At 33.1% G+C, this 27,046-nt stretch overlaps 2 protein-coding genes and 1 long non-coding RNA gene across 6 annotated transcripts; 1 reads left to right on the plus strand and 2 right to left on the minus strand.

The window, feature by feature from the left end:
* The first annotated feature begins 813 nt into the window (after positions 1-813).
* On the plus strand, positions 814-4,409 carry LOC131172005 (uncharacterized). Its single transcript, XM_058132948.1, has 4 exons — positions 814-1,064; positions 2,857-2,912; positions 3,864-3,942; positions 4,241-4,409. The coding sequence occupies exons 1-4, from the start codon at positions 814-816 to the stop codon at positions 4,407-4,409; spliced, it is 555 nt and encodes a 184-aa protein (XP_057988931.1).
* Positions 4,410-10,746: 6,337 nt separating this feature from the next.
* LOC110655185 (uncharacterized) lies at positions 10,747-14,907 on the minus strand. The gene is made up of 4 exons (XR_002494924.2): positions 13,507-14,907; positions 12,991-13,152; positions 11,619-11,711; positions 10,747-11,335 (listed from the first exon to the last, which is right to left on the minus strand). It is a non-coding gene; the product is annotated as an uncharacterized LOC110655185 (long non-coding RNA).
* Positions 14,908-15,651: 744 nt separating this feature from the next.
* Positions 15,652-24,697, minus strand: LOC110651404 (uncharacterized). 4 transcript variants are annotated; one of them, XM_058131682.1, is made up of 10 exons: positions 24,643-24,697; positions 23,713-23,983; positions 23,262-23,595; positions 22,923-23,147; positions 22,334-22,593; positions 20,487-20,722; positions 19,057-19,182; positions 16,662-16,847; positions 16,200-16,337; positions 15,652-16,117 (listed from the first exon to the last, which is right to left on the minus strand). In XM_058131682.1, exons 2-10 carry the CDS (start codon positions 23,894-23,896, stop codon positions 15,815-15,817), a joined length of 1,992 nt encoding a protein of 663 aa, XP_057987665.1. In that variant the 5' UTR covers positions 23,897-23,983; positions 24,643-24,697; the 3' UTR covers positions 15,652-15,814. The 4 variants fall into 4 exon arrangements, with proteins under 4 accessions (XP_057987665.1, XP_057987664.1, XP_057987663.1 ...); XM_058131681.1 differs by lacking the exon at positions 24,643-24,697 and adding an exon at positions 24,450-24,625; XM_058131680.1 differs by lacking the exon at positions 24,643-24,697 and adding an exon at positions 24,241-24,625.
* Between the last annotated feature and the right edge of the window lie 2,349 nt (positions 24,698-27,046).

Below are 27,046 nucleotides of genomic sequence, written 5' to 3' on the forward strand. Positions count from 1 at the left end.
GCCTTTTTCAGATTGATACAAGGTAGCCTTACAGTGAGGGAATATGTTGATCAGTTTGAAGATCTATATTACTTTATTTTAAATATCTTACCTTCTGAGGAGGCTAAGTGTGACAGATTCAGACAGGGATTACATATTAAGATTAGAACATCCATAACTTGGTTCAAGGGCATCATTTTTTGTGAATTAGTAGAAGCTGCTTTAAATGTTGAGAAGGTGAAGCAAGAAGAGAAAGAATATGAGCAAAAAATAAGTAAGAAACGTGGTTAGAGTTCCTCACAAGGCTTTAGGGAGTGATCAGCTAAGAGAGGGAGTATTTCATTTCAGCCTAGAGCCAATTTTAGCGACAATGGCAGGGGTTCATACTTGAGTACAGGGCAATAAATTGCTAGACACCAGGCTAGTCAGGGATCAGTGGTACAGCCAACGAGTAGTTGTTTTTGGGCACAGAAATAGAGACAAATATAGGAAGATAGTTTTAGGTTGACTCAAAAGAAGAGATCATATCCACAATGTATTACTTGTGGCAAGCACCACGAAGGGGAATGTAGAAAGTTTGACAAAAGATGTTTTGAATGTGGTGCTCCAGGACACCTTAAAAGAAATTGTCCCTTACTTATGGCCAAAGACAATGTTTCAGGGGAAGCTTCAGTGATGCCTGGCTGTGTGCAGATTGGTACAACAACACCACGAGGTATATCTACAATAAATGTTGGATCTAGCATGAGTAGGGCTAGTGGGGCTACTTTAACTACCCAGACTAGACCTGCAATATAGCCTGGTAGACCCTGCAATTAAGCCAGAGCTTTTGCCATGACACAACAGGAGGCACGAGCATCTCCAGAAGTTGTGATGGGTATATTGAGCATATTTGGTAGAGATGCACACATTCTTATAAATCCTGGGTCCACTCATTCTTTCGTGTCACAATCATTTTCTGTGCATGCGGATAAGGAGTTAAAATTATTAGATTGTGGACTAGTTGTGGGTACCCCAGTTGGGAATTCTAGTATTTGTGAGCATGTCTACAATGATTGTGTGATTAAGGTGGGTGATCATGAGTTGTTAGCAAATCTAATTCCTTTGAATCTTTAGGATTTTGATGCTATCCTAGGCATAGATTAGTTATCCCACCATCATTGATGTGCCTTGATGAGGGAAGAAATAACTTAATTGAATTAAATAAAAAGGGAATCCGAATTATGAGAAAGAAAACAAGTAAACTGAACTGAAACAAGTATGGAACTAAGTGGAATCAAACAAGAACACTCAATAACACAAGAATTGAATTCTGTTAAATTTAAACTCTTTTGGTATTTTCTTATTTAACTTGCAACAAAGTAAAAAGAAAGAATAAAAGAAAATATTTTTGTAATTTTGATGTTTATGAACTAAAACTAAAAACAAGACAAGAAAGATAAAAGGATAAGTAAAAGAGAAATTCTTTAATAAGTTTAGAACATCACAAAGAACCCAATCTTCAAAAATAGATGCCACACGAGGAATCTTGTGATAAGTCAAGTAATTCACCACAATCACAACTAATTGATAAGAATTAAAATTTGATAGCACTTATGCTAAACTTTTCTCTCCATTCTCTGAAGTGTCTAAAATCTCTTAATTGTCTTAATTTTGATAAAACATACATATGTGAACCTATTTATAGGCAAATATAAGAAATTAAAGAAGAAAATTACAAAAAAAAACTAATTAGGAAATAAAGAAATATAGATATGGAATAAATCCAAATAGAAATAGGGAAAGAAAAGTCAAATATCCCTAATTAATAAAGTGTTAGCCAAAATCTTCCAAGATAGTAGTAATCTCCCAAGATTGTATTCTAAGTTGACAAGTCAAATTCGTCCATATTGTTATTGGCCATAATCTTTGAAGATCTTAGAGAATATTTAGTGGTCAAATATGCCAAATCAACACCCAACCCATGTAGGAATATAAAAGGCATCAAAAATACTAAAATCTCTTTAATATGGGCTTTCAAAATTGAAAAAATAATAGGATATTTTAAACCCACGAATTTTTGAAGAATAAAGGCTCATCATAATGCAGCACAATACATGCCTTAATAGTATGCTCCATTTGGGCCTAATTTTCTGAACTATAAATAGGCTTAACTCTTTTGCTTTCGTCAAGCCCATGCAACTATAATGAAAGTGTTAGAATTATGACTCAAAATCCTAGTGGGATTTGGAGAGACCTTTTCCTAATTTGAGTGGGAGAAATATTCCTAAATGGGATAGAGGAATATTTCATATATAAAGTAGAACTCTTATTTTAATATTATTCCTAAATTGAGTGAGGCTCCTAATCAAATTAGGATTGAGAGAATTAACACTATAAATAGGAGAATAGTAAAAAATGTTATTTGGCTTTCAGCTCATGGAGTGAGGCTATCGTCCATTGTAGAGAGGGGCCTTGCCAATTGCTGCGGATTTGGCTTTGCACATTGATGAGGGGCTTTTGCCCATTGCAGTAGAGGCCTAAGATGGAGTAAGGACATAGAATTCAAGAGGAAGGGATTCTTGTCTATTGGTGAGAGGCTCTTGCCCATATAGTTGAAGGCACCTTTTGTGATGTAGTATTATAATAGTAAATATATTGGGTTATGTCTAGAAGAGACTGAGAGGGACTAACTAATATATTTACTATAAGCAGTTTGATGTTATATGTATTCTCTTGGGTGTAATTGGGTTTATGGGTAGTATAGTTTTAAGCTTGTAATGATGATTTATTTATTATTGATAGTGAAAGATAGCATGCCCACGAATATAGCCCTATGTGGAGAGGGTGAACCACGTAAATATTAGTGTTTTGTATGTTTGTTTTGTTTCTTTGCAGTTTACACGCTTCCGCAGTGCATAACAAATCGGTATCAGAGTATGAGAATGATATTGGTAAGTTTGGTTGAAGGTGGAGCTGCTGCGACATGTAAAAGTCGCACATGCAATAATGGTGATGATGGAGAGTTGAAATTGAAGTGGAGCTCTTGATGCAAAATCAAGAAGATTGATTACGTGAAAATTTTTTGAAAAAAAAAGCAAGTTACACCCAAGATGAAGATTGGAGATATTGATGATTTGAAGGATTCAAACTCAAGCATAGAGATGTGATGATTAAAGGTACCCAAGAATTCGAGGTATGCAATGGTTGATGGATTTTGAGTCAAGGTGGAGATTTTTAGAATTATGACTCAAAATCCTAGTGGGATTTGGAAAGACATTTTTCTAATTTAAGTGGGAGAAATATTCCTAAATAGGATAGAGGAATATTTCATATATAAAGTAGAACTCTTATTTTAGTATTATTCCTAAATTGAGTAAGGCTCCTAATTAGATTAGAATTGAGGGAATAGTGAAAAAAGCTATTTGGATTTCAGCTCATGGAGTAAGGCTATCGCCCATTGTAGAGAAGAGCCTTGCCAATTGCTGCGGATTTGGCTCTGCCCATTAATGAGGGGTTTTTCCCCATTGCAGTAGAGAGAGGCCTTAACCTAAGGTGGAGTAAGGACATAGAATTCAAGAAGAAGGGATTCTTGTCCATTGATGAGAGAGCTCTTGCCCATATAGTTGAAGACACCCTTTGTATAGTATTGTAATAGTAAATGTATTGGCTTATATCTAGAGAAGACTGAAAGGGACTAACTAATATATTTACTATGAGCAGTTTGATGTTATATGCGTTCTCTTGGGTGTAATTAGATTTATAGATAGTATAGTTTTGAGCTTGTAATGATGATTTATTTATTATTGATAGTGGAAGATGGCATGCCGCGGATGCAGCCCTATGTGGAGAGGGTGAACCAAGTAAATATTGGTGTTTTGTATGTTTATTTTGTTTCTTTACAGTTTATACGCTTCTGCGGTATACAATAGAAAGAGTTTCTGTTCTTTCCAGCTTACATGCTTTTGATGAACATTCTTCAGGGTTCTAAAATTGATTAAAATTCTTGACCCCTTTGTAAGTACATTAATCATGCCATAATTGATTACTTTAAGATATCTATAGTGTTTGATTGTCCTGGGGAGTCCAAGTTTATGTTTTATGGAGAAACATGTTCTCTTCCTTCTTCTGTGATTTCTACTATGACTGTCAGGAAGATGCTTAGGAAGGGTTATTAAGCATACCTAGCCCATGTGATTGATACTACCTTAAAAGTACCTAAGTTGGAAGACATTCCAATTGTGTGTGAGTTTCCTAATGTTTTCCTTGATGAACTTCCTAGATTACCTCCCAATAGGGAGATTAAGTTCTCCATTGATTTGAATCCTAGTACAGCCCCTATCTCAATGGCACCATATAGGATGGCTCCAGCAGAACTGAGGGAGTTAAAAGTACAATTGCAAGAATTACTTGATAAGGGCTTTATAAGGCCTAATATATCACCTTTGTGAAAAAAAAAGGATGGCACTCTGACGTTGTGCATCGATTATAGGCAGCTAAATCGAGTCACGGTGCAGAATAAGTATCCTTTGGCCCACATTGATGATCTCTTTGACCAAATCCAAGGTGCTAAGGTGTCTTCCAAAATTGAATTGCGGTCTAGGTATCATCAATTGAAGATCAAGGAGTCCGATGTACCTAAGACGGCTTTCAGAACTCATTATGGGCCTTATGAGTTTCTTGTTATGCCTTACGGGTTAATTAATGCACTAGCTGCTTTTATGGACCTTATGAATAGAGTGTTCAAACCCTACTTGGATAGCTTTGTCATTGTGTTTATTGATGATATTCTACTGTATTTACAGAATAAGGAAGAACACAAAGAACATTTACGAATTGTATTACAAACTTTAAGAAGCAAGCAATTGTATGCCAAGTTAAGTAAGTGTTTCGCTGGTTTTACAATCCCGCAAGTGCACGGATCGCTAATAAGTAATAAAGTGATGAGTAGAATATCGTTCTCACGAGGACTTTGTTTAGCAAGTACCAATCTACACAGTAATTTTGACTATCTAGGCTATCAAATACTTAGGGAATGAAGTTTGTTAACTTTAAACACTAGAATGATAAACTTAAAATGAAGTAATCTATTTTGGAACAATTCTGGAATTAAGATTTCACACCTGAATCTTGCTATTGATGTTATCTTATTTATTTACTAGTTTTGAGAATCGTTTACCTTGATGAAAATCAGTCCTAAGGTATCCTAAGTCCTCTCTCAAGGTACCTAGGGTGTATTCTAATTAACTTAAACTCGACTTTTGTGGCGATTAAATTAATTAAAATCCCTTAAGGTCTTTGACTAATTTTTAAGTTCCACAAAGGTATCAGCCTATGTCTAGGTCAGAATTCCTAGGTTCAAGATCTTGATTTTCTAATATTAATCTTCACCTTTCAGTCCTTCAATTAATATCTACAATCAATACTAAGTGGGTACCAGCACATAGCATGCATTAAGATCACAGGAAATTAAATCAAGGAACAAATCTCAAATCCAATAAATAAAATTTAATGTTTATCTATAATAATTATTACAAGCATTACTCTCCTATTTCCAGAATATAAAAACTACTCACTCATGAGTTCAGTAAACATCATAATAAAAAGGTAAAGACAATAAAAAGAAATCATATAGAAGAAATAAAACAATAAAAATCCATTTAAGGAGATGAAATGAAGGAACCGAAGAGAGTTTGCCACTTTGATCTTGTGGGACTTCGGCTGGAGAACTCCCCTTGATACTGATATTCTTCTCTTCAAGATGGCTGCAGAATGTGAGTTTCTCTAAAACTCCTAAAAGTGTTGTTGAAAGATAAAAAGAGAGAGAGCGAGAGCGAGCCCCCCGCCGCAGCCAGTCAGTTCGTCCGTCAGTCTCCTTTCAGTCTGTCGTTTTCTCTTCTATTTATAGAGGTTGCTCTAGGGTTAGGTTATTTTGAGTCCAAAAGGCTTTAGGAGTCTCATTTGAATCAGAAAATAAGAGGGAAATTCGAGTTATAAAACTGGCTGTCGCATAATACACGGCCCGTGTGTCACTACACGGGTCCGGGTATGTAGGGCCGTGTAACTTGCTGGAGTGAAATTGCGGAGTTTTGCTTTGGTACAAAGAGTTACACGGGTCTGTGCCAATTACACGAGCCTGGTTACACGGGCCGTGTACTATTATTTCCATAAGGTTCTTCAAGCTTGCGCCCGGCAGAGACTTACACGGGTCCCTGCAGATTATACGGGTCTAATTACACGACCCGTGTACTTTTGTTTCTCCACTGGCTATCTGGCTTTCTTCTGGCAGAAGGTTACACAGGTCTGGGGCTTGGCTTACACGACCCATGTACTTTGTATCAGCAGCAATACTCAATATCTTGACCTCTCCAAGCTTCCTTTTGCACTCCTATACTGTGGGGCTTTACCCAAACACCTGAAACGAAGCAGAAAACATGGAATTAAGGGCTTGACAATAGAAATTACAAAAACTAATGAAATCAACTACTATGCATGAAAATACTTACCTAAATGCTATGAGATAGTATACAAACGTGCTTAAAAACATCTATACAATTCAAGTGTATCAATAAGTGTGAGTTTTGGCTTGATAGATTTGTCTTCTTAGGACATGTTATTTCAACGGAGGGAGTATTTATTGATCCTAAAAAGATTAAAGTAGAAGTCAAATGGGATCCTCTGACTAATTCTACAGAGGTTAGGAGTTTCATGGGCTTAGCAGGGTACTACAGGCATTTCATCCAAGATTTCTCCATCATTGCAGCACCATTGACTAAACCGCTTAGAAAGAATGCAAAGTTTGAATGGATAGAAAAATGTCAAGAGAGTTTCGAGAAGCTTAAGTCATGTCTAACCTCAGCTCCAATTCTTACCTTGCCTACAGGAGTAGGCAGATTTGTTGTGCATAGTGATGCTTCCCGTAAAGGTTTAGGTAGTGTTCTGATGCAACATGGGAATTGTAATACTCAACCCATTAACCCAAATTTATGAGAGCCCATGACACAAAGTGATGAAGCTCATATCTTAGTACCTTTGAGAAATCTCTAGAATAATAATAATAATAATAATAATAATAATAATAATAATAAAAGAGGAAAAAAGCTCAAATGAGCCAAAGTTATTCCCATCCCTTTTGTGAGCAGGAAAAAAAAAAAAAACACTCAACACCCCAAGTTTCATTTTCCTCCCTTCATTCACATCCTTTCTTTTACATAATCAACCATAAACCCACTCAAGCTTTAATTAAACACCCATTTTCAATAAAAACCCTAACTTAAAACCATCTTCCACTCACAAGAGCTAATGATTTCTTTCAAGTGAGTAAATCCTTCCTTCCTTCTTCTCAATTACTCAAGTTTAATTTGATATTCCATCGTTCTATGGTAAATCTTATGGCATAAGAATAATAGGGAGATGAACTTTATTTTGAAATAATAAGTTTATATGGGTTAATAGAGATATGAAATTTCTAGCTATTAGTTGGGTGCTCTTTAATAGGTTGAATTAAAAGTTGGTGTTTCCATAGGGAGAGGTGGATTTAAGTTGGTGTTTCTATATGGAGAGATGGAATTAAGTTTTTATGTCTTAATTGTTATGTGGGCAATGAAGTATTTAAAGTATGATGTGATTATTTTGGAGCTATTAATGGAGAGTAATTGTCTTTAAACTAGCAAGAATTTTGATGTAATAAAGGGAAAGAATTTTAGCAAGAAATGCTAAAGGAGAAGAAAAATATATTAAATGGAGAAGGAGAAATAAATAGATAAAAATGTGGAGTTTATTATATTATTTTGTGTAGGCCATAGATGGACATTTTAAATTTATTTGTGATGTATTGTAAATTGTTGAGAATTCGTTGAACTGTTAAAATTTTGGGGACCGTTCGGTTTATGCCAAAGTACTGTCAATTTTTTTCCTTCTAAAATTTTCGTGCATAAATCTTACATTTTATATCCCACAATTTCAGCCTAGGATTTAAATTCCTTTCTTGATGCACTGTTATTTTTTTTTTTTTTTTAACTTTAGGAGAGGATCCAACTCCTGTAGTAGATACTAGAGGTGCTCCAGCGGTCAAGGCCTCAGTCTGTCTTCAGTATAGGTAAGTGGATAAATATATAATACTGATATTTTATTAAATATAAATAATTTATATTATTTCTAAGTGTGAAAATTGAAACAGAGAATGATAATTTTATATTTTATTATTGAATAAAATGATATTTACAATTATAGCTGAATAAATAACTAAATACGCTCAATATATGCACCTAATAGATAGCACCTAAAAGATAGCACATTGATGACCAGTGAATTATTTTCAGCTCAACTTATATTTATATTGTCTTTGGGACAGCGCTTGATATACATATAACCTTTGGGGTGTATATTAGGTAGTCGCCTTTTAGGGTTAGCTCTGCATATGTGTATGACCAGTATTTTTATTGCTCTTGGATTATTTTTATATCATTATAGAGCCCAAGATGCAAGCATTGCTCTCAGGCTGCCAGAGTTTATTATTGCACCTAAGATGCCAGCATTATTCAACAAGAAGCATATTATGAGTGTGTGAGGATATTACAGAATTTATGATTTCAATATATTTATTTCAACAATACTGTTACAGCATGAATTTTATTTTAGTTCAGCTACATTATTTAAATTAAATGATATTTATTCAGCTGACCTATTCAAACATAGTAGAATTAGCACTATTAAATGTTGAAACCTTATCTATTCCCCTTTGTTATGAAGGAACGGAAGCGTGAAAAAATACAAGTTTATACCATTGAATTCAAAAATTTTTCACCTAGGGTCATATGCATAATGCAAGATTTATTTTTAACTATTTGATTTCAATGATAAACAACATATTAAAACTCTTTTAATATATTTTTAGATCTGTATTTGCCATTTAAGATTTTAAAATTAATCAGATTAATTTTAGAACCCTAGATTAAATCAAGAATGATTACACTAACCTCTTGATGCACTGCAGTGTATTTGCGCCTTTGAGATTCGTCTTCAGGACACTAAATGTTGTCCCTCTAGCTTGTCCACACCAAGAACACCTATGGCAGCCCTTGAACAGCTTCTAAAGCTTTTTCTATTAATTAGAAATTCAAGTTTTGCATTTTAAGAGATTAGAGATGTAAACAGGACACTAGAAATAATTTCTAGTATTTTAATTCAAGAGATTGATGGCTAATCTCTTTGAATTGATGGCTAATCTCTTTGAATTGATGAGAGATGAAGAAGGAGAGAGGAGAGCTTCAAAATGGCGTGACAAAGGAGTGTAGCTGCTAGTTGTGTTTTTATTTTTTTTCTCATAACAACACTTATATAGCTAGGTTAACACATTAAACACTTGCCACATGTCACCCTTTGATTAGCTCTAAGTTTAAGTGACCCAATCACATTGTGCCAAGTGTTAAACCTATATTTAATCTTAATTTTAATTATCTTACATGATTAAAAGACATTTAGCAAGCTTATGTGTAATGCCATGTATCACCATCTCATGGTGCCACGTGTCACACTGTGAAATGACCAAAATGCCCATGTGTCTTAATTTTGAGTTCTCAACCCAAAATAATTATTTCTCTTCTTCTAATTAATTTATATCAAATATAAATTAATTAATTAATCTCTATTAATTAATTTCTCATTAATTAAATTCATATTTAAACACTTTAAATATAAATTTAACTTATACTATACATCCAATAATCTAGATTTGGTTTCAAGTCATGCTAGGGACTTTACAATCTAATTGCAAACCAAACCTATTTAATTAATCAATTAAACTCTTTAATTAATTAATTAAATCATATTTAATTAGGTGATAACTTGTGTATGTGTGTAACTTACTAGATTCATCACTAATTGACAATGAGATATGATATCAACTCTTAATATCATCAGAACTCTTTTCTTACCATAAATGATTTCTCTAAATCATTTTATGCACCTCATAGACCATGGTTAACACCTAGCATAGCATGCCATGGCCACCCAATTAGTAATAAGATTTACCTTAAATGAACCTATAATCATATGTTACCATGCACTGGAATCTCTCTGTTACAAAATCCCAAGTCAAGCTTGAGTCATGGTTTATGTCAAACTCCATTTGCTATGAATATTATGTTCTTTTTTAATTTCAGTTCTTGATTAAAAAGATTTTCTCATCAAAAACTCTTTTCTGATTAAATTTATCTGTCCTGGCCAGGAACTTGAAACATCAAGAACAATTAAATGAACATAGGATTTTATCTCTATTTACTTAGAGGAACAGATTCCATCTTGATCAACACCTACCTCCATATATAACTAGTAGGAGCTAACACATGCCCATATACCCATACACAGTACAAGTATGAAAGCAGTATCAAACTCAAACTACCTATATACAAGATAATTGTGTTATCTCAGGTCTAAAGATTATATGTACTGATATGATTTATGACAAAACATCGACAAGAGTAAACTCCATGTGCTTATCATAAGTATCACTGGTTCGGCCTACTTATCATTGATAAGTGCCTATCATGTTTGCTATATGGCATGAAACTCACCATTCCATCTTATTTATATCTCATATAAATAACTTGGTAATAAACATGAATACAATCTTTCTGGATAAGTCATGTCCTTATTATGAAGCATCCTCAATTGTGAACCTATTTATGATACTTAGTACTAGAAATACTGTCACTCATATTCTTAACAACTTAAAAATAGAATTTCTAACAAAATATCAATGGACCTTTTCTATTACACATAAATATATTATGTAAAGGGAAAAGTGAAAAAGTCTTTTATTAATAAAAATATGTACAAGATACATACTAAATGATATGCTATAAGGCATACTACTAACATGTTATTTATTTGTCCACTCACTGAGTAGTTGTACTCACTTTCTTAATTTTTGCTAACTCCGCCACTAGCAGCCCCTCTCTCTCAGAATTATCCTCTCTTCTACTTCATCAACTATAGAATCTAGTAGAAGTCAGGCCAATATTTTTCTTTGGATATTTATTTTGTTTTAGTTTACTGTACATATATAAATATAGACAGTTAAAAGCTCTAAACTGTAAATATTTTATTTTGATCCTCACAAAGAGGATATATATATATATATATATATATAGTTGTATTTAAATATGTTTGATAGGCACGGAGCCATATTTTATATACCAGATATATTTTAATAAGTTTCATAATTTCTTTTAGCTATAAATTTAAGAGAAACACCATCAGTTTTTTATGTTACATCAATCTCTACAGGTTAGGGACGGGTGTGAGAAAAACACTTTTCAATAGCTTTGACATTAGAAAGATGGGGCTCCAATTGCATTGCTTCTTGAATCTCATCCTGCAAGTTATATAAGAAAAGCAAATAAAAACACTATCAACATGCTAAATGGGAAACTACTTCGTGAATTAATTTGTTACATGCATATTTTTCAATGGTTTCAGGTTTAATAAGCTTGTCCTTCTTCTTGTGACTCTCAAAAAATATAGTTGCTAAATCTAGTGGATTAACATCTTTGCTTCCATTTACAAAAATTAAAAAATAAATGTAGCCATATTAGTATTTATGTTGTCTTTTTTTTTGTGCCAATTCAACTTCATTAACTATGCTTTTATTGCCTTACCAATTCATAAATGAGCTCTCTCATAGGCTTGCTACCAGTACGAGGAGGCATTATTAAATTGACCTTATTCTTTGAGTTTCCAACACTTGCTTCCTAAATATACAAGTCAAATAAAAAGAAATCGAATATGTTAACTAATATAAAACATTAGAAGAACGATTAAAACCTAAATTAACAAATTGGTAACTAGGAAATTAAATTAAACAAAGTCAGAGCTGGATTTAATTATGAAAGGGGCAAATTCTAGTCCATTATCTCATTATCAGCCAAATGTATGAATTTAAACCAAACAAAGATCAAATGCCATTTTCTGTTGATGTAAGAATTGATAAAGTAATTAGTCTTTATGCTTAAATTAAAATATAATATAACATGCTAATAAAAAAAATACATAGTACAAGTTTTTGCTTCATGCCTATATGACTATAAATATCCTTGCATAAACAATTTCTTTGATATAGCATCACTACAAAGATGTGTTCAATTAAAAGCAGGGGAAAGAGGAGAGGGGGGGAGTCGGCAACCAAATTGAATGCAAAACTTATTATTAATCAAAAAGGCCAACGCAGCAAACAAATGGAATTCAGCAGCTATATGTTTATGCAATGCTTGCAGAACATGAGATTTTAATAAAACTTTAGAAGAAAGAAATTAGCAAGGATAATTTAATATAATATATACTAGTAACAAATCCCAAAAAGTTAATCAAATATCCAAAATATCTCTTACAACAACCTCTTTTAAAGGAATTAAATATGAAAAAAAAACAGAGTCTAGAGAACTAAACCAACTAGTCATAATCAAAAGAGCCAATTGTTAGGATGAACAAAATGTGCTTCTAAGTAATACTATGTCTGCACTCACATATGCTGTAAGAAGTTTTGGAATGGGCCTATTTACCTAACTTGTGTTAAGAGCCTATAAATTTGGTCTTTCCAAAGAGTATCCAAGAGACAGAAAGTCAAGATTTAATGTGAGAAAATATGAGGCCAAAGTAAATAGCTTATGGTAGAAAGCTAATTCATGTGAGCTAAATTAGTAATTTGATTGATTATCAATAAAATACCACAAAAAAAAATCTCAGTGAGCTATTTTAGATATAAACGTGATTGATTAGAAAAGCATCAGTGACTGAAAACAACACCCCACTCCAATTCGGAAACTGAAGAACTAATTATATCAATCACGTAGGTAGCTTATTTAGAAAAACAAATATAGGTCATACCAAAAAATATGAAAGGCAAATATATCATTTGAACTGAGTACCAACAAAATATATATTTCAAAATATATTATTAAATTACCCTAAAATCAGAAAACATATTGAAGTTGTGATTAGGTCCCTTGTTTCAGATGCAGTAGTATTTCTAACCTGCAAAGTGAAGGAAAATTTCTTCTCAATCCAAAAAGTGAATGAGCAATAGCAGCAGCAAATGGGATGTAGAAAAGAAATCAAAACTAAGAATGGAAGGAAGCAAAGTTTAGGATTTGGGTTTGCCTTTTCGCTAAGGGATTCATAGAGGGAAGCATGTAGCTGCAAAAAGAGAAAAATTTCAAATAAAATAAAAAAAAATAAAAAAATAAAAACAATAAAACAGAACAAGTAAAACTTGAAATTGAGTAGAGGAAGAGACGAAGGAGTTATTTGGTTGCGGACAGAGAGAGAGTAGAGTGAAAGGAAGGAGCTTGGAGACCATTCTTACATTTCAATGGCGAAGGGAAGGAGCATATTTCGACTTTTGTTATGGTGAAGGAAGCGAATGATATGATTTTAGGTTTTACATTTTTTTTTCTAGAAAATTAAATTAATTTAGTTTTTTCCATGTTTTCAAAACTAAATTAATTTGGTTTTTTTTATTTTAATAAGCAGATAGGGTAAAAGAAGCACCTTCAATTTCTTGTATCAGAGCAATGATCCATGGCTGAGGGGACCTATTCACCAGAGTGGAGAAAGGAGATCACTTCTATGGTTCTTGAAGCTGAGCGAAGACAAGAAGCCAGATTGCAAGATATGGTGGCGAAACTCAGAATGTTGATTGCTGGATTGAATAGGCCAAATGTGGAAGTGGAAGAAACAAGGGATAAGGTAGAGCAAGTGCAAGCCAAAGGGAATATTGGTGATGGCAACCCATAGGGAAGCACTACCAAATTAAAGTTTCCTCGCTTTGATGGTTAAGGACGACAGGGATGGTTGTTAAGATGCGAATATTTTTTCCAAGTGAGGAAAATAGTTCTTGAGAACATGGTGAAGGTTGCAGCTTTGCATTTGGAAGGAAAAGTAAATAAATGGCACCAAGGGGTTATTCAAGTGAAGGGTAATGAAGCGTATGGGAATTGGGATGAATATGTCGATGCATAGGAGGTCAGGTTTGGAAATTATGCCATCAATGACCCAATTGGGAAGATTCAAGACTTGAAGCAGTCAAATTCCTTGCAAGATTATCTCAGTCCTTTTGATGAGCTTTACCCAAAGGCATGGCTATTGGCTAGAGCTGCAGAAGATCCTGGTGGATTTTTCAAAAAAGTGAATGAATTAAGTACAACAAATAGGAATAGAAGTATGCCTCTTGATATGGGTAAACGGGCATATGGGTCATTGAAACAATCACTTTGCAGGTGATATTGAAACGAACAACGAATTGATTGGAATATTTAGAAAATGTGGGAGTACGACACTGGGTGTTTGATAGAATGCTAAAGAGGGATATGGGTTCTTGGCGTTTGTTAGCAGATTCAGGACTTGTGGCTGACAATTTATCTGTTGTGAAAGCTACACTCAGGCCATTTGGGAACAAGCATATACATATGCTGTTTCAATGGGTCCTAGTTTTCAAGCTGACAACAGAATGAAATTGAAACTTGAACTAGACCTCTTGTTCTTCTGTTGTTGGAAATTTGATGATATGGGTGAGAAAATTTTATTTGAAGAAGAAATGAGATTTAAGAATATGATGAGATTGGGAGATGGGCAGCATCACGTTGATGGGAATTTCGGTGGTTTAATTTTAATGCTTAAGGAGAATGAGTATGAAATGGGGCTAAGACAAGTGAAGAAAATGTGCTCCTTGTCAACAATGAAGTCAAGTGTGGAAATATGTCAGGGAGTCGTGTCTACATTCTTTAGTTCCGTGAGGTCAAGGAGCTTTTAGAGGGGTGGGTACTGAAAGGATACGCAACAAGAATAAAAGGGAAAGAAAGATTAAAATTGTAGAGTTGTTATCGAGTATCCAACTCAACTATCCGTTACACAAGCAGTTGTAGTTGTTGGAGTTTAGTTAGGGAATTGTTAAATGGGCGGGAGAGCTTTTTGATAGATAGAGATTTTTTTTTCGGTTCTAAAGATAGAAATGCACACACAGTGCTCTAGAATAAGATTCGTTATCTTGATAAAATTATAGCAATTTTACTAAAATCTCTCATTCTATATAAACGTTGCGCACGCACACTCTACAACGTATATGGGATCATGAAATATCAATAGTTATAGATTAAAATATATAATGAATGATACTTTAAATTATTCAACTGGGTAGACTTACATATAAGCAAATATTCAACTCCAATCCCATAAAAAATGTAAATTTTAGAATATGAAAGCATGAATTCTTTTTGAAATATTGAAAATAAATCTCACATAATTATCAATAAGATTACATGTGCATCAAACGAATTTATAAGATAAATCCAACATATATATTCTATACTTGTTAATCAAATATCTGCCTTATAACATAAGAGATCAGAATTTTATCCTGACAACTCCATTATATCTGTTTGAAAACTAAAATTGTATAAAAACTCAATTTAATTAATTTCTTTTTTTGTAAATTCTCAAGTTTGAAATTAAAGAATTTAATTTCTTAAAAAAAATTCATTTTAAAGGAAATGGAAATCTTGCATAATTGTCTGAGAATTCATTTGATTTACATCAAAAGAAGCCTTTTAAGAATGAATTTCTAAAGTATCAAAAAATAAATAAAGGCAGCTTTTGTGTCCTACAAATTTTGTACTGCTTCTATTGCAACCCAATGTTAGACGCATTCCTTAATTTACATCTTATTAATACATATCTTTTGGCTATAAATGAGAAATCTAAGACTACCCTAGCAACCACCACAGAATTATCACTCCACATCTGACCAAGCTTTTACTCGAGCAAAAAATGCGAAATGAACATAGAAGCTAAAATCGTTGTGTTATGCAGCGGTAGTTCTCTTGTCAGAAAATATTCTTTCCTCCATCCTCACTGCAGATTGATTGCTCTTGCTGCCACTACCCCCGATTTTTCTAGGAATACACCGCTGCATGATGCGGATGGGAATTCCACCCAAGTCAAAGTCTTCCTTCAATGACTTCGTTAAGAACCGGAGATCTGTATCAGAAAGTTGTGTCTTCCCACTTGTGAAGGCAACAAAAGTTGGTGGACGGGCCTTCACCTGGGTGAAGTACTTGATCTTGGGTTGTGCAGCCTGGTCTTTCCAAGAATGTCTGCTCATAACCTGGGCAAACAGAGAGTTCTATTAACAAATTATGCATCCAAGTGGTTGGGAAAGTGGGAATGGGACGATTTAAGCTACCAACCTTGCGCAACCATCTGTTCAGCCGAGCTGTGGGTAATCTTAAGCACCATTTTTCATATGTATCGATGACCTGACGCATGACAGCTATCCTGCCTCTGCCCTCTAATGCTGAAATAAATACAACTGGTATTCCTGAAACCTGAATAAAATGCTAAAAATCACTTGATAAATCCAAGAAGACACTCAGGGTCTAGATGTTTCAGGGATGAAAGCAGAATTATTGAAGATATTCTCCATTTTCCTACATTATATTCTCTCACTAGCAATCTTCTTATACCATATTATTCATCCTGGCAAGAAAGTAACTTGAAGCAAATGTTTGTTTACCTAACCAATTAAATCACCTTAATCAGTTATAAGAAATCCTACACTGATGTAATGGCAAGTCAAACAAAAGATCTTTCCTGGGAACTATTGAAAATTGGAACAAGTGTAATAAGTTAGAATTTGCAGTAGACAAAACCTGCGGTATGACTGTCTGAATTTCTAAAGGAACAGCTTCAATGACCTTCTGATATAACTTTGAATTCTGTTTCCCTCTTAGAAGATCCATCTTGTTCACAATAACAACCAATCCACGTCCTTCTTCCACAGCCCTTCTTGCTATAACCACTTCAGCATGAGTCATACTACGTCTAGCTTTTGCAATCTGGTCACCATATATATAATAATGCAGCAAGAATTAGTATTAGAAAAAGAGAAAATATCTCCCACAAATTAAAACACTGAATTTTTTTTAATCTTATAATTTTTATAACTTAGAAATCTGATTCTAAAAATTACTAATATTATAAGTTGTTAGTAGAAAAAATTGCAAATTCATTAAATTCCCTAGCGTAAGTAAACTATCATAATTTATGTATTATTATTATCATTCGATGTATGTAAAATCAAATTGGATTATTTCATTTTGATTATTAGTTTGTCAAGGAATTAGTGGCGTGGTTTCACTTATCTTTATTATATGCCAATGCTACATGAACATACATTTCTATCTTTTGTTGGGTGTTTGGAGTTCCAACAAAAAATTCTCATGAGTTTTACACTAGTTGGAAAGTAATTGATGACAATTTTGTGATATATTATTTTTGTACACATCTTTTTTCAATTTTATTAATTTTTCTTTATCCTTTTTTTTTATTTTTATTAGTTATTTTTCTTGGTCAGTATGTCAATTAACATGAAAGAAAAATACCAAATTAATTACCCCAATATATTCATTTCAAGAAAATAAAGAAAGAATTAAGTATTAAAATCATGGTATTTCAAAATTGTTCCATAAAATCTTATAAACTATCATAATTTATGTATTATTATTATCATACGATGTATGTAAAATCAAATTGGATTATTTCATTTTGATTATTAGTTTGTCAAGGAATTAGTGGCATGGTTTCACTTATCTTTATTATATGCCAATGCTACATGAACATACATTTCTATCTTTTGTTGGGTGTTTGGAGTTCCAACAAAAAATGCTCATGAGTTTTACACTAGTTGGAAAGTAATTGATGACAATTTTGTGATATATTATTTTTGTACACACCTTTTTTCAATTTTATTAATTTTTCTTTATCCTTTTTTTTTAATTTTTATTAGTTATTTTTCTTGGTCAGTATGTCAATTAACATGAAAGAAAAATACCAAATTAATTACCCCAATATATTCATTTCAAGAAAATAAAGAAAGAATTAAGTATTAAAATCATGGTATTTCAAAATTGTTCCATAAAATCTTATACCAATGATAAAGCAGAAAAATAATTTTGATGGATAATGAGATAAGAAATAAATAATAAAGTATACTCAACTCAACACAACTAAGTTTTTATCCAAAAAATTTGGGGTCGGTTATATGGATTCTCTTTATCCACTCTAAACGATTTTGGGTTAAATCCTCAGAAATGTGTAATGCTTCTAGATCATATTGTACTACTCTCCTCAAAATCAGTTTAGGTCTATCCCTTCTTTTCTTTCTATCCTCTAACCTAATGTGCTCTACTTGTCTAACTGGAGCCTTCGTATGTCTACACTTCACATGACCAAACCACCTCAATCTCCCTTCTCTCAACTTACCCTCAATTAGCATCACTCCTACCTTTTCTCTGATACTCTCATTAAGGATTTTATATAGTCTAGTATGGCTACTCATCCACCTTAGCATTCTTATCTCTGCAACTCTTATCTTAAATACATACGACTTCTTTAGTGCCCAACACTCACTACCATACAACATGGCCAGTCGTATGACTGTACGGTATAATTTTAAATTTAAAACTTTTTCATAATTATATTTTACTAACATTTGGTTATATTCTTTAGGGAACCAAAATATTAGTTGTAATGTTTACTACTACAATGGAAATTTAAAAATCTTTTTGAAAGAGGGAAGGCCTATAACGTTATTAATAGTACTTGTAGATTATTTGATACTAAATATATTAATATGTATGAAAAGTTTGTGTTAATACTCACACAATATATAATTGTCAAATAAGATGAAATTATCGTATCTTGAGAAATTTTATCTTAGAATTTTACAACATTTGAAGATGTGGAAAATTTTGCTAATAACAATAAAATAGTAGATATGAAAAGTTGAAAACACTTCAAGTATCTACTATTATATTACACTAATTAAATTCTAATATTAATTATTATAAAAATTGTACTATTTCATTTTAAGTAATTAGATTTAATATTCAATTCTTATATGCATATATATAAAAAAATAAAAAGAAAAAACAAGTACATGGTATAAACTATTTGATGCATGTGAAACATAAGTGCTTCAAAGTCTAGTAATAAAAAAAAAATTTAAAACAAAAAAGCCATAAAAGACAACAAAATATAATATACCTCTTCTGCATCAAGTACCAAAGCAACTACATGAGCCCTCATCAGATTCTTTCTTGATTGCACTATGCTCAATGATGATGGTCCTTTATCCTGACCTGTCCTGTGCAACCAACCTGCAGTGTCAACCTGAATAAAAATTATACTGGATAAATAATCAACTTAGACTTATGATCAAGGTAAAAGCATAATAAATTAGAGCCAAGATAGTGCTTCATTCGGTATTGCTGTATCTAGAGCCAAATTATTAATGTATTCCACTTGATTATTACTGAATCATTGTATGACGAATTCCAAAATTAGAAGCACACATTCATGTCAATTTTAGCTATTAAAGCACAAGTCCTAACTAGAGACATGGGAATTTCAAACAGATCCATAACGTGCAAACCACAGTTTGATTAAATCAATTTCTGCAATAAAAGTACTATATTTGAAAGTACAGAAGGGGCAAATTTAAGCAAATTGCAGTCCACTAAATGCCCAAAAATTCAAAACACAAATGTCGACTGATAAGAGTTTAAAGAATTTACAAACTGAAACAAACTCTTTTTTCTCATCCCAATCCTATAATAGCATGGAAAGCTGTCTACCAGAGAACAACCAAAATGTCAATGAACCAAACAAGGCATCATGCATCTCCTTGTTTCAGCAAAGAGCATGCTTTTGCACTAAACCTCCCTGGCCCCTAACAATTTTGATTAAGTCCTCTTAACCATGGTAACTTAATGCCCTACCATTTTTCACTCATAAAACTGTTTTCCTTCCTTTTTCTTGTCTCTCTCTCTCTCTCTCTCTCTCTCTCTCTCTCTCTCTCTCGCCCGTCCCGAACCCCACCCCCCCCCCCCCCCCCCCTCTCCTCCCTTCTTCTTTTCTCCCTCTCTTGTCAGATCTTCTTCCATCCACTTTTTGTATCTTTATCTTAGGAGAAAATTCTAAAAACTAGACAAAGATGTGCAAACTTCACATATGCATCATTTTAGATGAAGATCCCATCGACTATGGTATTCAGCTAGCTACTTCGTTGGTTCCAAGCATATCTATCACCCTCCTCTAGCCAAAAGGAGGAAGAAATTGGTAAGATTAATTGCAACATTATGTCACCATTAAATAATGACAGATGGCATAGGAAGTGGATTTTTCCATTCAAACTAATTTCCATGCTCATATTGGTAGTATTTGAGTCATATTTTTCATTAGTTAGTGGATGCACAATGCATTTTCATATTAGAAGTGTGAGGTGTAAAATCAATACGATAGGAAATTGAGGGTTTAAATTGGAATTTAGACAACATTTGGAGGGGTTCACATGCAAGCTTAAAGTTAAACCACATATTAGAACAATGGAAAGCAGATGCACTTTGAATGTGCATAATTTACTAATGCAATGACTCATGAAAGATATGAAACAACAAACAAATTTCTATGCTCACCAGATATATGGTTCTCCCTTGAAAATGGAAATGAGCTCTAATAGAATCTCTGGTCAAACCAACCTCTGGACCCACCAGCACACGTTCTTCTTGTAACAAAGTATTCAGCAAGGTTGACTTTCCAACATTGGGCCGCCCTACAATAGCTAACTGCAGTGGCAACTTAGACAACTCCTCAACCTCACCATGGTTGTCATCATGGCTATCACAATAGCTATTTGGTTGATTACAATTACCTAGGATTAGTCAAAATGCTGAGAAGGGTTAAAAGAAGAATAGAAAGAATAACAAGCACTTGGTCTATCAACAAAGCCACTTACTGAGATCAAAATGCTGTCAGTCAAACTGAAAGCAACTATCCAGAGAAGTGATCAAAGCCCCTTCTTGCCAAAATGTGGTCTAAGACCACTCCAGATCCTAAATTTTATTCACAGGACCATATTTTGTGCACCCAAAATTTGCAATGGCTATGTAGCGTATCAAATTAATAATTGATAATTCAATCTCATCACTGTGTAGTTGTTTAGACAAATTCCATGGAAGATGTAAAAAGAACAAAGAGAAAATTCAGTAAACACCTTTCTCTTTCTCTTAGGCTTCACTCAATTGAGTGCAAGAGGCTTAGCAAAAGACATTTTGCTAAGAACTACTCACATCTGTATTAAAGCCAAAGAAGAGAACCCAAGCCCATATATTAGGATTATTTACTCACAAAAAATGAAAAACAACAAAGATGTGCAGCTCTATATACAAGATGCCTCCAAATTCCCACGAACATGAGAATTAACAGTTTCCCTGTTCCCCAAATTCTTAATTTCTTATCAAATTCAAGGAACTCATAGCAACATCAAATACTCCCTCCATCCGAGAAAAGTTGACACTTTTCATTTTTCACACAGTTTAAGAAAACATAATTATTATCATGTCAACTTACATTTTGCATTCCATTCTTCCTTTTATACCCCCCTCATTACCTCTTAGAAAAATTGGAATCTTTCCCTTTATTTAGAGTTATCTGCCTTAAAAATATAAAAAATAACATTTAATCTCCCATTTTACTCTGAAGTTCATTATTCAAATTGAAGAATTAACGAGTTAAAATAGGAAAACCAAATCCAAGAATTATAGACTTTGTGATAATGGCTTGTATTTTGTGACATCCCAAAAAGGAATAGAGGACAATCATTTTGGGACAAGGGAGTAAATTTTTAAGCATGTACATGACTAATCAAAATTGAATTGATTAAATAGAGAAATAAGAACATCACTCTATTATACTTGCCCCACTAGAGAAATTCATTTACAAAGCAACCCCACACATGAGACAATGCACCTCTAATTCTATGTAATTAAATATAACTTGTCCAACTTACATGGGCTCTTGAATGCATGTGAAAAATTCAAAAACTCCTCGCAAAAGCCATGCCAATTCATGGATATTTTTTTTATAAAAGTTATGCAAATTACTCATCACAACATAAATATTCAATTTGAAAAGAAAAAATAGAAACCACATTAGATCAAAATGTAATCAAGAAAAAGAAAACACGTAACAATCACAACCCAATTTGTTCAAGGAATTTGCAGAGATAGAGAGAGTATTTTGTGTTTCTCATTTTTTTTTTTTTCCTTTTCTGCAATTTAGAGAGAGATTGGGAGAGCACCATTAGCATAACTGAACTACACAATCACATTCAGTATTTCTGCCATATTCAACAGTTACTGGGATCAAAGCCACATGGGTAAAGTTGACCCATCAAGGGTGCCTGCCTGACCCATTTTCACATGTGTGTATGTGTGTGTGTTATTTTCAACGAAAAACAAAATCAAAGCAAAGGATTTCTTACTGTTCAGGACTTTGAGCATATAATCCTCAAGCAAAGGCCGAAGAGAATCATAAAGTGCTGTCATACCCAGCCCTGTCTCAGCAGATATGGCAATAGGATCTCCAAATCCTAGCATACGTGCTTCATCAGCAGCATCCGTAATAGAACCAGTACCATCACAAAGTGATTCAGATTTATTCATTGCAACTAGAGGAGTGACTCCAGGTGCATTTCTTCGCAACCACTTTCCAACCTCCAAATCCAAAGGGTGTAATCCAGCTCTGGTCAAGATATCAAACCAAGAAATGTTAATCAAGTGCATCCCAAAGTATCAAGTAGCAGTGCTTGACACACCATTGCTTGTTTTATTCTAAAGGAAATATCCATAAAATGCTCCATCTTCAATAAAAATACACATTCTTGATATACTCAGCATGTTAGTATAGAAACTTCCCTGTGCAAATTAACAAATCATAATTGTGGACTATATGCCTTCTTTTGCAATTATGCATACACTCTTGGCATTGTTGTCCTTGTTAATAAACTTTCCTGGCCTGTTAAAACATCTTATCATATTTAAGTGAACTCAGAACATGAGATATACACTGACCTCACATCTATCAGGAGTACTACAAATTGAATCTTTGCTAGCACATTTGCAGTCATGTTCGTCGTTCTCTGAAGGATAGACCCAGAAGTTGCTTCTGTTTCAAGGCCAGCTGAGTCCAAAACTTGAAACCTCAGATCACCCAATTTAGCAATTCCTTCTCTTATGTCTCGAGTAACATGATCATCTGGTGTATTGTACACAAGAGCCTCCCTCCTTCGAATCAACCTGCAAGTAGCCCCGAATAAATAAATAAATGAAGAACTTTTATTATGAGATTCCATTGCGTTAAGATAATGAAGACTGTTCTACTTCTAGATATACACAAATGATGAAGCTAACCGGTTGAACAGGGCTGATTTTCCCACATTTGGACGCCCGACAATAATGACAGTTGGAAGCAAATTAATGTCAACTTTGGTAAAGTCAATTGGTTTTTCATACACAACCTTTTCTTTCTTTGTAATACCAATATCCCCAGAATCTAAATCAGCCTGCTGCAAATCACTACATATTACATCATCATCCAAACCAGAATCCAAATCTGACATTTCATTTCGAGCTGCTGAACAAAATGCCAAAGGAAGCTGCCATCTTGCAATTAACTGACAAAAGTTCCTGCTTGGTGGGACAATTCTATCGTCTTTTATAGCACTAGCATTATTTAGCAGCGATCCTGTGAAGGTAATACATGTTTGATGAGTTGAAAATTGGCCAAATTTTCTTTGCAACATACTAATCACAAACACAAAGTAGTGATTAAAGCATCGACAAAGTATGTTAAAATGCTTACTTAAGGGAGTGTTGAACTGAGCAGACAATTTCAATGAATTTACAGGGTTACACTCCCTGTGGTATGTTGGGATATGGTAATTTACTCTCTTCGACAGTGAGCAGCCAATGTTGCTTTTGCATAAGATTCCTGCACAAAAATGCCTCTTTTGGGCTAAAAGAGATCGAACCCACAAGTGAGACATGTAGCAGAAGTACAGCCACCACCCAGCAAACTCTTTCCAATCACAAGGGTATGTAATAAGCAATTCTTTGAACCGCTACATGTTCAACTGCAGTGAAAATGATCAATAAAATGAGATGAGAAAAAAGTAAAATTAAAATAAAATGGAAATAATAACCACAAGGAAAGATGACAAAATCATCTTTTCCTGGTTTTTTCCCCTCCTTCAGAAATGGCATACTTATCTAATTTAAGAAAACAATAACAAAAGACAGGGAATTAAATCCTGCTATAAGCCTAAGCAAGAACCTAGCACCAAAAACATCAGTGAATTCCTAGAGCAACCTGCAGAATGTAGACTCTTACCGATAACATTGGAAGGCAATAAAAGTAAGAGAAGCAACTATCTCATTTAAGGGTTCAAAATGTCCAAAAAGAACACCACGAAAAAGGAAAGGCTTCTTGTTATGGTAGGTTCTCTAACTTTTAAATGGTTGAGGAATTTTATCAAACAGTTGGTGACGGAGAAAAACAAAGGGTGAAATAATGCATTTACAACAAGAAAAGAGATTTACTGAATTGGAAGAAACAGAGCAAGAGCTGAAAACCAGTAACATGGTAGCATATGGTTATGGCAATAAAGCTCACAGGGACGCTAAGTAAGCTGTAAAAGCAAACATGGTGGCAGTGGGTTGGATCCCTACGGCCACAGGGGCGTTTTATTCATTATAGAAGAGATCCCAGGAAGGAAGGAAGAAAGCTACTTACTAGCATCACTCGCTAATCACATCATGCCAACCGGGTCGACCTGAATGGTTTTGGATAGGGGAGAGCAGTTTTCGGTTTAAACCGAAAAACCGAACCGAACCGATTAATTCGGTTTAATCGGTTCGGTTTTAAAATTTAATCGGTTCGATTCCATTTATAATTTTGATAATTTTGATTAATCGGTTCGGTTCGATTATTTTCATAAAAAAATCAAAAAAAACGAACCCAACCGAAATTATTAATATATATAGGAAATCAAAAAAAATCGAATCAAATTGAATCGAACTGAATCGAACCGAACCGAAATCAAAGAAAATCGAACTGAACCTTAAGATTTTTGAGTTTTGATTTCTAATTTTTTTTGTTTTTATGTTTTTATTATTTAGATTTAATGTTAAAAATATGAAATTTTATAAATTTCGGTTTGATCGATTTAAAATCGAACCGAACCGATATTTATCGGTTCGATTCGGTTCAGTTTCTCTTATCAATCGGTTCGGTTCTGTTTTTAAAATTTTTTATTTTCGATTTTCGATTTTATCGGTTCGGTTCGGAACCGAACCGACCGTTTGCACACCCCTAATTTTGGACTGATTTCGGCTCAGACTTTCAATTTTTATTTAAAACTTTAATTTTAAAAGCAATTAATTTAAAAATAAATTTGATGAAATTTCTTTATTTAATTATGATAAATGATTTTTCCAATTTTATTAATTTTCTTCATATTAATTATTGCACTTCTCATTATTTTATATTAATTTTCTTTTTCTAATTATATCAATTATATCAAATTTCTTTTTTTATTTATATCGATTATGTTAATTTTTCCAATTTTATTAATTTTTTAATTAAATTATCATCATAATTAATTAAAAATATTTTTTTTACTTAATCTGATTGAAGTTTGAGATTTTTAACCTGAGGCTCATGCTCATTTTTCAAATAAAATATAAATTCTAAAATTCAATTTAATCCTTGAAGTTGTTGGTCATGTTCAATGTTATCAAAGTTGAGCCTTTTAATCTAATCAACCCATTAAATATATAAAATATTTTTGGTCTATAAAAATTGAAATTTTTTTTTTAAATTAACCATTTGGAAAAATAAATCTTTTGTTCTAATAAAATTTTAAAAAACTGGGGAGAAATTATCAGAGAAAGATGAACATGTTTCTTCTTCTCCAAGCTTTTAAGAAATCCAAAAATTCCTTCTCCAAGTCTTTTGTTTCACTGGAAAATTAGGGACTTATTTAGTAATGAAAAATAAAAATTATTTTGACAAAAACTAGAAAAAAAAAAGTGTTTGGTATTTAATTATCAAAATTTCCTTAATTAGAAAAAGTTTCAGAAACTATTTATAATTATAAGTTTTTTAATAATAAATTAAAATTAAATAATAAAAGTAAAATGCTCGGTAAAATTCAGAGCAGACTTTAATTAGACCAACAAAGCTGCTGAGTAAAGCGGTGCATCCTAATAATTTGAGTGTACGTCTTAACTGCGTATATGTTGCTGCGTCTGTCCCTCTTTTAGTTTTTCTGTTGGGACTTTTATCGAACACATTGCATTGTTACTGAAATGATTGCTAAAATGTGAATTCTTGAAAGTGGGAAAAGTTTTTTGTACCAACAAACTCCTCTCATAAAAGGAAATGGAAATCGAGTACTGGTTTTTTGTACAATAAATGCAGTAGTTGCTGAATCTTGCAATTTCAAATGTTAACTCTGTGAGAACAAATAAGTGCTAATACCCTTTATACTATAGATGATCGTTGAGAATAAGAAAGGTAACTGGGCTCTGAAGAGAGATATCCGCAAAATGCTGGTAAAAGAGGGTGATTGCTGCTCCATGAATGGGGATTTATGGATTGCCTTTAGAGCATAAGAATTCAAAGAAGGGAAATTTAGCAGGAGATCATGAATGGGGAATTATGGATTGCCTTTTAGAGCATAAGAATTCAAAGAAGGGAAATTTAGCAGGAGATGAGAGAAACTGAAATATATATATATATATATATATATATATATATATATATATATATATATATATATAACAAATTAAAAAAAAAAAATTATAGTTTCAAAACACATCATAAAGTACCTTTGGAAGGAAAACACAACGAATGAGCTGAAAATTAAGGACTTCAGACAGAGTTCTTATTACAGAGGACGGACTAGCAGCTGGGCATATAGGGAGATTAAACCCTTAGATTAATAAATACAAAAATTACTTAAATATATATATATAATATTTTAAAAATATTTATTTGAATAAAATATTAATTTATAAACTATATTAGGGTTGAGCATTCGGTTCAAACCGAATCAAATCAAATCATCAAAATCGACTTGATCAAATTATTATATTTTAGAAATTAAACCGAAGTAAAATAAATGAAAAATCAA

Source organism: Hevea brasiliensis, chromosome 13 (genome assembly GCF_030052815.1).
Source record: "Hevea brasiliensis isolate MT/VB/25A 57/8 chromosome 13, ASM3005281v1, whole genome shotgun sequence".
NCBI classification, from domain to species: domain Eukaryota; kingdom Viridiplantae; phylum Streptophyta; class Magnoliopsida; order Malpighiales; family Euphorbiaceae; genus Hevea; species Hevea brasiliensis.